This window comes from Chelon labrosus (assembly GCF_963514085.1).
Source record: "Chelon labrosus genome assembly, chromosome: 11".
NCBI lineage: Eukaryota > Metazoa > Chordata > Actinopteri > Mugiliformes > Mugilidae > Chelon > Chelon labrosus.
Window position 1 is genome coordinate 1,289,528 of NC_140344.1, and position 12,522 is coordinate 1,302,049.

General features: G+C 37.1%; 1 protein-coding gene across 1 annotated transcript in view; it reads right to left on the reverse strand.

Moving 5' to 3' along the window:
• ano1b (anoctamin 1, calcium activated chloride channel b) overlaps positions 1-12,522 on the reverse strand; it is a gene marked incomplete at its 5' end in the record, with an annotated part of 43,954 nt that overhangs the window by 11,224 nt on the left and 20,208 nt on the right. The window contains 6 exons of the mRNA XM_084555725.1: positions 1,746-1,947; positions 2,067-2,135; positions 3,286-3,368; positions 7,142-7,228; positions 7,721-7,881; positions 11,888-12,022. Coding sequence (XP_084411851.1) covers positions 1,746-1,947; positions 2,067-2,135; positions 3,286-3,368; positions 7,142-7,228; positions 7,721-7,881; positions 11,888-12,022 — 737 coding nt within the window. The remainder of the gene's footprint in view (positions 1-1,745; positions 1,948-2,066; positions 2,136-3,285; positions 3,369-7,141; positions 7,229-7,720; positions 7,882-11,887; positions 12,023-12,522) is intronic.

Here is a 12,522-nt window from a genome sequence, read left to right on the forward strand (position 1 = left end):
GCCAACAGAGCAGCTAGCCAAATCCATGCCTGGTTTCTATCAATATGTTCAGTGTCGTACCACGAACAATTAGACTCTCGACAAGTGCTATGGGAACATAAGACAGCCAGAGCCAGACCTCCCATTGGCAATTCGGATCACAACGTAATTCAGCTCCTCCGCACCTACCGATCAGCTTTTAAATCCAGCAAACTTGAGGTCCACTCTGTCAAAGCGTGGTTTTTTGCGAGGATGTTTTTTGTGTACAGATTGGTACATTTTCTTCCAGGATGCAGACATCAACACCGCCACAGAAGCAATCACTAGCTACATCTCCTTCTGTGTTGACTCAATCATTCCCCAAAAAAAAAAACATTAAGAAACACCCCAACAATAAATCGTACATCACACGGGAAATTAGGGAATGTATTAACAGGAATAAAACAGCCGTTAAATCAGGGGACATTGCAGGGATCAGAGCCACACAAAAAGACCTGAATCAGAGGATGAGAGCGGCTCAGCTGCAACATAAGGAACGTGCAGAAAAAGGACCTGCAAAAGAACTACAAAAGCCAATGAGCTAAATGATTTTTATCTGCGTCATGGAAGTGATAACCAGGGGGTATGCAGGAAAATTTTAGAAGATATTAATGTAATTTGCATGAGGACAGAATTTTAGCTAACCCACAATTAGTCACTCTGATTTTTAAATCGATGTATACTAACAAAGCGACCGGGCCAGATAACATGCTTGGCATAGCTTGGCATCAGCTCTTCCAGCTCTCCATTGACACTCATACAGTACCTGAACTCTGGAAAAGATCAATAGTAACTGATCTTTTCCAGTCCCTAAGAAAGCATGCCCCCAAGTGAACAATGATTTTAGGCCGGTGGCTCTAACCCCTAACGTAATGAAAGCATTGGAGACGAGTGATGCCATTCTAACTATAATGCACCTAATTTTAAAACATCTTGAGAGTCCCTCTGCATATGCCAAGTTAGTCTTTGTTGATTTTAGCTCTGCTTTTAACTGTATTTTTAGCCACATATTGTTCTTCAAAAACTGACTCAGTTTCTCCAAAGGGAGACAAATAAAGACACTTTGACTTTGATACTTCATAATAATGATAATAATGTGTTTTGTTATGTACTATGTCAGAATTTTGGGTGTATATTCTGGGTCAGTTACTCCTTCCCTGTCATTGCTACCTACATTGGTGCCTAGTAAACCTGTGTCTAACATAATTCCCTCACTCAAAGTCTGCAGAAATGCCGACATGCAGAAAGTGTAAATAACGGGCTCAATACACCTGCAAGAGGGCCCTATAGACACTTGTCTCTGGATTTTTGGCACTCCACACCTTCTCCTGGCCTCTTGATAGCATCAGTGTACACACCTGCCTCTCATCCTCTCATCATGCTGTAGTACTGAAGCCCTGGTTCCTCATCAACTCATCTCCAGATTGTTCAGTTAACCGGTGTGGTACTAAAGGTATGGTCTGTTAGTTTTGCTGTTTGTGTATTCATTTTGTGTTTCGATAATTCGGTTTCAGGTCAGTTATTTGATTAATTCATTCCTAATCAATTAATTAATCATTTTATTCATCATCAATCAACAATTACCCATAACAATGATGTTTTAATTATCTTTCTTTACAAATATATCAAAAATATTAGACTTGCCTGAAGTCTGTCATTTACGACATAAGAGAATAAACCACTTCTGACTTTGACTTAGATAACTGCCTGAGCAGGTTTTATCTTACCTAGCACAGTAAGCCATCGTGCCACAGCTCCATACACTTCATCCAGTATGAGAATGACCACCAGGTTGATAATGGCCGCAGTGGTTTTGACGGTCAGCTGTACATGGTTCCTTGTGATCGGACTGGAACTCATATGAAGAGCGGCTTTGGTGGAGATCCGGTAGAGGATCACACCAAAGACAATGGCAAATGTAACACCAATCTGACAGTGAAGAGGTTTGGAAGGTTACAAGCAGCACTTGTGGGTCGGATGGGACAATTTTAGAATTTCACAAATCATCACTGATATTCACTATATGAAGACAAACATATTTTTCTTACCATCAACAGCATCATGACAAAATTTGTCATGTAGGCAGGGAGGCGATCTTGACATGTAAGCTTTTCCACCTAAAATAAAATAACAACATAACTGCAAATTTAGGGAAGTGTACCTTCACTATATGGATGTTCTCCTTTTTGATCCATCCCAAAAGCTAAACTCCCCACTTATCACTCACTCTGCAATGTCTTAAATTACTTATTATTCAGTAGGAAGTTTATTCTAAATATTTTTTGGCTTGTACTTTCCATGTGCATACCCTGTATGCAGAAAATACTTGTGTATTATGTTCAATAATCATTTTTTTGGCATGTGTTTTCTATACTCATAGCCACCATAATAAGCGAACCTTTCTTTTTTGTTTTTGATTATTTAAATTTTATACTTACCATTGACCATACAAGACCACAACTTATTGTGGAGTTTGTACAGTTTTGGCATGAGACACATGCTGCTAGGCTCTTTTCCACACAGTCAAACTGCACAAAAGCATTAGCTTGGACCAGAACAACGAGTTTAGCCATAGGTTATTAGAAAGTTGCACGGAAATTCCTGGCATTTCCTTACTAAAATTTAGAGGCAGTTATTGTCTTGAGTGTATATCATATTGGTAGAATGTTATGATTTTTCAACAAACCTCTCGAAACTGTTGGGTAACTGATGACAATGAGTTATCCAATTCAGCCCTTGCATGATTTCAAATAACAGGAAGAAAATTCATGAGATAAAGTAGTGATTAGGAATGGGTTTTGGACAGATATAAGATTTAAAGTTACTGCCTACATGCTGTGGCACAAGGAGCTGCAATGAAAAATTGGTACCACTGTAGGGGTCACTGTTGTTTTACACTGTTGTCAAGACATTTCTGTAACACTTCAGACAAAAAAAAAAAAAAATGCAAACCACTGCATGTACGAGTAATACAGCGTATAAATTCATTTATTATCCGTGTCTGGTTAGAATCTGCAGGACCATAGGGGGTGGACATTTGCAAATTGCAAATTGTTCAGATTTATACAGCCCAGTAATTAAGCATGTAAATAACATACTGTCTGCCACAGACATAGGCGTGCAGGCATACAACACTGGTACAAACAGTTGCACATGTGAAATTAACATAAAGGTGAAAAAGAAACTGTAATGCTAAAAGAAAAGAGGTGTAAACAACAATATTGTGAATAACATCTACCATATGCAACCCACTGTATAATTGATTACCTTGTGCTGTGATTTATGATCTTTCCTCAGAGATTTCTGCATTACTCGGAATTCATATTCGGCCCTGGGATGGTCCTTTAATGGTGGTACAAAGAGAAATGACAGACATTCACAGTCAAACACATTAACAATTTCTATTAAACGGGCATTACCAAATGCATATATTTCATATTCAAGTTGCTGAAAAGACTAGATTTACTATGAAATATATTTATCACTTTAACAGTATTTAATTTCTTTCTTTAGGTCAGTACCATTCATATTGACTAAAAACAAGTGTATATAAAATAACTGAATGCCATGTAAGCATTTCAAGGGGCCTGTAAACTAGTTTTGAGTAGTATTGTTTGTAATATGTTTGTGTAATGGACTTAAGCAGATGTGTACTCCCAAATACTGCTCAAGGTTTCTTCCTGTTGAAAGAGAGTGTTTGTTTGTTTGTTTGTTTGTTTTTTGCCATCATCTCATTAGTTCTTGCTCTGGAGGTCTAAGGCTCTGGGTTCTATAAAGCATCCTGAGGTACAGCATAGAAATCATTTAGCAACAAACTCCTACAAGGCCATTTGATGACAATGTAGTCCACTGATAAATCTATGGAGCACTTCTCTGCTTGACTCTACCTCTAGAAAGCAAGAGTCTGAACACTTTGCACTTTGGTTTTGTATAAAAATAAGTATTAAATAGTAAAAACACCAAAAATTATTCCAAATCAGCACAAATTTAGTTTGCCTGCCCTACATTAAACTGCAAAATAAATTAAAAACCGCCCAAGTCAGCGTGAAACAAACAATGCTGTCGATATTGATAAAAATCTGATCAGTTCACATCCCTACACAGAACATCCTCCCCACAACCCAGGACCTTCAAGTTTCAGCTTCTAAGTTAATGAAAACAACATTTCAGCCATACTCACCACATGAATCGCATTGAGAATGTTTCAGTGTAAGATTTTAAAGGAAACATTGTGTAAGACAACTGAGCAAACACTCAGTGGCTAGAGTACAAGTGAATGGCAAAAGGAAAGCGTGAGGTGAACAGAAATAACTGCATTTTCTAGGGAAGAAACACTGTAATGACATATAGCTGTCAAAAAGCTGCAGTTTATGGAACCTGGGGGTGGGGTTGATATTATAAACTGTAAATAACTGTGTCATATTATTACTTTTAAAATTTTTAGTTGGGATCTAACTGGATCTAACTAACATGTTTTCAAAGTTGTGTGTGTAGTTTCCAACATCACTACATGTGTGTGACTTGTGTTTGACTTCTTTGGCTCATATCCTATGTGTAGTAGGCATAGACTGTATATAAATATGGACAATGCGTCCGTTTCCCAGGGATACAAGCGACACCATCTTGCGAGTTTGGACCCAGAGTCTGTGCAGTACGAGTGGAGTAGAGCCATGTGGAGCTGAGTTATCGATTACCCACCCACACTGCGCTCTCCTCTACCTTTGCCATTTACAAAGAAATGTTGCATTATATGCTTGTTTATTTATTTGTTTTTGGGCATGGCAACTGGTAATCATCATGCGGTCACATCCTGTTTTTATAGCGTCAAATAGCTAACTAAAACCAAACTGAAGAAAAACTGACACTTAAACATGAATCAGTATAGAGTACATCATTGAAAAAAAATAAATATTTGAAGTTTACTTAAGTGTTTTAGTTTAGCCCAGTCCCATCCACTAACATAGAGGGGGTAGAGCTTATGACACCAGGGGGAGCTCTACTTGCTTTGGCTTCACTTTTGAGGTGATGTTCCACCATCCATCTTTATTTACAGTCTATGGTAGTAGGCCTATGGGGTTTTCTTACATCCATCCCAGGAACCATTTTACTGTCTGACAGAAGGCAAAGTGATAAGATAGCAAAGTGATACTGATAACAAGCAAGAATATACAGAGTGCAAAGTTGAACTGGAATTGGAACTTGTGAACTTGCTTGCCATAACTGCTAGAAGCACAAATTCTCACGGATGTACTTCTTGTGTTTAAATGTGTGGAATAATGTATGCATGGTTTATGAATTTTTACAGCATTTATACATGTAGCATCTAGCCTGTAATGTTCATGCCATTTTACACATAAAGTATATGCTGTGATATTTATGCATTTACTTAAATTATTTGGGTAATTTCTCCGATATAATCCCTTTATGCTGTTATGTATTTTTATTTGAATTAAAGCTGAGCTAGATTTCCTAATTCAGACCAAATGAGTGTGTATGACTGAAGTGGTGTGTATTATAAGTTATGCTATATATGGTGTAAATAGAATAGAAGAATCATTTACAATAACACATACATCTGTTGTGACTGCTTATGATCAGAGGTTGGCAGCAGCAGAAAGGCTGTGAAGAGTCAAAAGAGAGGTTTAACTTGTAAAAGAAATGTATTCAAACCTTAAGCGCTTCCTGTGGAAAATAAACCCAGAGAGATAGAAAAAGATTTAAAATAATTTAATTCAGATTATCACATGAAAGTCATTACATGTTTTCAGTGTGCTGAATTGTAAACTGAAGAGATTTTTCATAATCAAATACTGTAAATGGACACAAAAATAACACAGTGCAACACATTTTTGAGTTGAAAAGTCAGAAAGAAGGCTCTTGAGTTTCATTGATAGCTGAAAACATGTCCTACACTAGATTGTTTTAGTTTCAGTGTCATCTTTGTTATAATCTTTTACTTTTACTAGTTTTGTAAAGTTTTATGCTGCAAATCCAATCAACAGATTATCAACTTGATATGGGTGAGATCACACCACGATTCTCTCTGAAGACACTTTAATTTTAACCATATTCGAGGTGTCACATGGAACTTTCACTTGCACAGAAGAGATTTTTGCAGCACCATTACAACAAAAAAGACAATCAGGATTTAACAATCCAATAAACTTGGCTCACTTTTGGTTTAGGTAATGTGAGTAAATTGTGGAATTGTTCCCATCTCATAACAGATAAAAAAGAGAAACAAATGAAAAAGGCTGTTTTTTCATGTGTAGAAAAAAGAAGTGCTATGGTGTTGAGTAATCATACCGCTGTCAACCCAGCGTTTACATGGTTAAACCAGCTGTCACTATGCACTAAATTGATCTAATGTTAATGGTAATAGCAAAGAAACAGTTGAGGAGTTCCTTCCTTACTGTTCAAATTCTAGATTTTACTAATACATGATCTGCTCCTTTAAGGGCAGCACATTGTTGACATGATATGTGTGTTAAGTAATCATGTTTTGCACATTGTCGCACATCTTTTCAATGTAATGATTCAAGTCTACAACTCAAAGAGATCACTAGGTGCAGGATACATTATCTGTTGGTGCTCTGCCAGGCCTCTGCTTCAGCTGGCTTTTTTCTAGGCTCTGTTGGATTTTGATCAGGTGACTGATTTAGCCAGCCACTAATCCAAAATTTGGATTTAATTCCATCAAATTTTATTTATCCCAGAGGGTAGCAGTTCTTGATAAATAGTCGGGAAGTCTTCTTCACACAATGGATACTGAAACATTATCATTCACAGTGTTTCTGATATGTTTCAGGAATTTGTAGAAATTCATCAGTAGTGGAGTTTTTTCTTAGCCTACAAATTCTTCTAAACCTTTTAATCCTAATCCTAAAGTGTGATTAATGTCTCTTACCGTTTATACTTGTTTTTTTTTTCAGATTCATAATGGCTTCTTTAGCTTTTAATAGTTCAAGTCTTGTCCTCATGTTGAAGTAGAGTGCCAATTAAACAAAGAAAAGGTCTGCCCTTCTCTCAAACATTATGGAGAGTCCTTCATACAAGAGTAGCTCGACTGTTCCTTCTCTATACTTTCAAGAGCATTGTCTCCTGTTTGTCATTTTAGTACCACTCACCTCCTCATCTTCAAACCCAGTAAGGTCCCATTCATAGTTAAGCCTCATTTGCCTCCTCTTCCAGTGCTCCATGAACATGGCAGCTTTGAACCAGACAGAATGAGTGGCACAGATTCAGAGATCTTATTTTTCATAAACGTTATTGTGTCATGACATAGCAGGAAAATCACAGTATTGTGGTTTACAGGTGTAAATCATTAAATTGTTGATGGTTAAATTATTTTTTTTCATTGCCTATGCTGGCACACATCACTATCATGGCAGGAAAAACTGAATAAATACAATATGTGGACTATATTTTACATTTAAATACATAATGATTGTATACATATAGTTTTACTATATTATATACATTATTTATGTTTGAATTAAAGTGTAAATTTAAAAAAAAATGAAATGTATGAATCAAATTGATTTGCTTTTAACTCACAGTGAGGTGCTAGAATGAAAAGCCTCACAGATATTGTTTAACAATGGGTCAGCCAGATGAACACAACTGCCTACTGCCTACTCACTTAAAGTGTAATACTTATTGTATTAGTGTTATTTAAAAGGAGTCATGTATGTTCACTCACCCCACAGAGCCATGAATATTGAGAAGAAAACAGTGGCAGGGTTGTCAAACAGGTGACTAGCCCGGGCTGTTCCACAGGCAGTACTAAGTTTCCAGTAACTGCACACTCGGTCGCACAGAGGACACATTGTGATGTTATTCTTTGGGTGGCAGATCTCCATGCTAGAATTTGCAGAAATGCACACAATATATATAATGTCAGAGGATATATAACATACATCATTAGTTTCCTGTTGGCATAAACAGATTTAAGTGTGTAGACAACACAGAGAGTGCAAGGCATCAGTAATATTAAACCTATTAAACAGTAATAGGGACTGTTGACTGTTGAGCACCTTGCCTATGGAAAAATTAAAATGCCTAGAGAAAAACAAATTAATTGGGGCTAATGAAGGTTTTTTTTTATGTATTTACTGTGTCATAATGAACATCGCTGTTCCTTTGTTATGAGTAGAGGACTTGATATTGAAGTCATCTAGGTTACATATGTCTTCATTTGGTGTCAAATATTATGTATATAGATGGAATATGAATTTATTTTCAAGCAGCTGTGTGACTTTAGGACTTGTGACACAGTATTTGAAAAAAAAAAAACATTTTCTAATTCACATTTCTTTCATGTCTTGAGGTAATATTGAATATTGAAGTATAAAGAACTCGTTATTTGGGAGTTCTCACTGTTTTGCTCTGATATTTTCACTGGGTTGTTGATTGCTGTTTTAAGGGATATCAATTTGAACCTAACAAAGATTATTAAATGTTATACTGTGCTCAAGATCAAGGAATATAGTGCCTTCAGAACCTTCTTGGTAAAATTAACTGAGCGGCACAAAAGGTACTTTGATTCATCTGAGCTATGTGCCACACAAAACATACATCAGAATTGACATTCATCAAACCCAATAATATGGATAGAAACATGCATTTACACAGACCATATTGCACACAGAGTTGGATTTAGATCAAGTGACTTATTTTGTCATTCAAGAACTTCTGAAACCCTCCTTTGTTTCACGCTGTATGAGCTGTCTTCTGAGGCATCTTGAGCTGATAAGATGTTTGGGTAAACCTCGGAATTAAATTTGCTCCTCCGACTAGGAACCACAGGAATGTGGTTTGATATTATGCTTCTTGTTACTGGCATCTGGGGACACGAGGTATGATCATTTGATCTCTTAAACTGCATGACCTATGTAACATTGTCTGTTATTGTACTATGAAACAAGTTCATTACTAATGGATGTCACAGGTTTTCCCCATATGGCTATGAATCCGTTCACATAAAGTGTAAGAGTATGCAGTGTGTGACCAGTCCCCAATATGAACCATTTATTTATTTAAAATAGAAAATAGAAAATAAATAGAGGAATTTCATATTAGATGTATCAGGCTTTAGTGCTTCCACTAGTCTTGTGTTGTGCAGCTAGCTCAGGAGCATAGTGGATTAGCTTGACATTGATTGCATTCAATGGGGGAAAAAAATGAAATGAAGGAAACAGGAGAGGGCGCTCCTACACAAGGAGTACACACTTGCTGAAGAGCTGGTCCTCTGCAATAATTGCAGTTACCTCTTAACGGAAGGCCAATGATATCAGAATCAGGTGGAAATGGTAGCAGCTCATAATCCAGCCATTCCATTCAAATAACCTTCTGCATATAATTGCCTCTTTAGATGGAAGCCACATTCTCATTCTGTCCCTTAGTGTAGCGTTGGCTACTAAGATTTCATAAGGTGTTGTGGATGATTTCTATTCTATATGTACTGTATGTTTTTGGGTTTATTTTTACTGTCTTCCTCTATCAACAGATAGGAAATATTTCATGAACCACGATGAACAAGGCCTAAAACTCCGTCAGTTACCTGTGGAATAACTTCATTTTAGGTGTAAAAATGTTATTGAATGCTATTTAAAGTTTAAAATTTGGACAAACATTAATATTGCTTTCCATGATGAGCAGTTCCCTTAATCTAAAAACAAAAGAGTCTATCAAAATGAATCATCAAGCCAGTTAATGAGAGAAAGACTTGAAGCTGAAACATATCATCAACCACACGGCCAGTGGCCTTTCTACTCTTTTCTGAAATTTGTCTTATATCCAGTTTTTTGTAAATACTGACTAAAAATAGGTTAGACAATGCCTGGGACATTGTTTTAAGTAAACTAAAATATTCAGAATTTTTCTTTAGATAAGGGAATTGCTGCCAGTAGACACGTCTAGTGGTGCACGTTCAAAGTTCATGAGATTAGCCAAACTTCCTGTCTTTATGAAATTTTGGACTGTTACTTAGTTAAGGACATTCCATCAAAAGAATTGTGACCAGGCTCACATGTTAACTGAAAATCATGCCAGGATTATGTTCTATTGCCGGGACATGTGCTTGTCCCTGTTTCTGAACTTGAGGTATGTTTACATGGACAAAAATGTGACACTTCAAAAACATGATCATGACTTAGATACTCATGCCCACTCAGTCACAGTCAAGTAATTCCTACACGATTTTCAGATGTTGCTTTCTCTTCCATAGTAAAATGAATCCTTTAGAAAAGTTAAAGAACTGTTATGTATGTTAAATCTATTTTTTTGTATATCATGGTAACTACAACTATTTAGTTAATGTCTTGGGAGATTTAAGGCTGTTCCTCTTTAAATTTCAGTTTCCGTGGAAAGATGTTCTGACAGTCTCAATGAGGCAGTTAACTTCCAAACACCATGTACACTGCTTAACACAATGGGACAGACAGGGGTCTGGTTTATGTTACTGTGTTCTGGGTGAGGGCGGGACAAGGGTGGGACATATAGACTTAACCAGAGTGTGTGTGGTGTGTCCGAGCACTGGGTGCAAATGTGTACCGGCAGCATGTCATAATATCCTGTGGATGATGAGAAGCAGACAGAGGAAGGACAGGAGGCCCTAATTCTTAACTCATTCATAAAACTGTTTCCTTTGTCTTCCACCCCTTCTTTTTTCTTTTTTCATTCCTTTTGACTGTCTTTACCTCTTCTGCCATTAAATAGTTTACATTTGCAACTTCTTTTCAGATAAGTTATTCTAACTTCAAGCATGCCTTGAAGACATAAAAGCTTAGATGACAAGCTTTCTACTTCTGAACTCAGACAAAACTGAAGTCATTGTAATTGTCTCCAAACACTTCAGAGACTCACCCTAAGCATATAATTATTTTGGATGGCATTAACTTGGCGTCCAGTACTACAGCCAGGGACCTTGGGGATGACCAAGATATGTTCTTTAATTCATCAATGACCAGGATTGCCTTATTACACCTGCATACTATTGTGTGGTGAAAAAAGCCCAAACAAGGTTTGTGAAAAACAACTATAGATAAAATGAACATGTGAATCAATAAAATAAATGTTAATTGAGAGCAATGAGACTATTGTCATTTTCAGAGGGCGTTTGTTTTATTTGATTTAAAAAATCAATAAATATAGGAACATATTCTTGAATTCAGTAATATTCTGCGGGCCGGATGAAAAGCTCTGGCTTGGCATTCACTGCTCTAGGGGTTTCAGGCTCTGAATTCTGTAAACATCTTGAACACATTTGGACTGATACTATATAAAACAATATAAAACAGAATTGAACTGAATTCTTTTAACTGTGTTGAGCTCTTATATAAAGCTTCCTGCCGGATCAGGGGTCTACAGAAATGAGATGTGGAACACTTGTGAGGGTGTTGCGAGGATGAGTTTGTTAAACTTTATTTTAGAGCTCTAACTCAGATATTGAGGAAACGGCAATGAAAAACACTTTAACACAGAAAAGTGGGAAATGCCATTTGTGTGTTAGGCCCCACACATGGACTGTATTAGCTTTGCATTTTCATTGCACTTTAAACGTAACAGCTTTGCTGTTGTAAGCAATGCTTAAACTGTAAAAAACAACAACAACAATGTATTTTCTCCTCCCCAGCAAAAATAAGTTAATTCATTACTTTAAAAGACCATGCAGTTTGGTGTCACAGCATTAACACACATAACTGGAACTTAGAAAGTACATAGACTATTATAGATTTTTTAACAACCTAACAATTCCAGTGGCTTTTCTGGTTTTCATATTAGATGTCTCTGCCAATCTCTGGACTAGTGAGAGATGCTTAAAAGCTCTATGTGTGTTTAGGTGTGTGTGCACATGCCTTTGTTTTACCTTGGTATGTTGTCATCGACTGTTGCACATCCATACAGAAAGACTATGACCCCCACCAGAGAGGCAGGAATTAGCATCTGTGTATAGAGACCCAACCAGGCAAAGTAGAGACCAATTTTCTCTCCAAAATACTTCCTAAACAACAGAATAAAAGATGACAATAAGAGAAAATCCTGGAGGGTGACTGTGGCTCAGTAGGTAGAGCCGATTGTCCACAAATCAGAGGGTTAGTGGTTTTATCCCTGGCACATGTAGCACATGCCAAAGTTTCCTTGAGCAAGACACTGAACTCCAAATTGCTCCCCTTTCCCTGCACTAGAGTGTGAAAGTGTGTGTGAATGAGTGGGTAGCGGTGTCATTGTGACTGTAAAGCAGGGCTAACACAGATGGACTAACAACCACTCACACACACACACCTATGGCCACTTTAGAATCACCAATTAAACTAACAAGCATGTCTTTGGACTGTGGGAGGAATAAAACCCACGCAGGCACAGGGAGAACATGCAAACAGAAAGGCCCAGAACTTTCTCGCTGTCAAGCATCAGTGCTAACCACCACACCACTGTGTACCTCCTACCACCACATTGCATACATATGAATGTGAATATGTTATATATAGTTTAAAATGGATT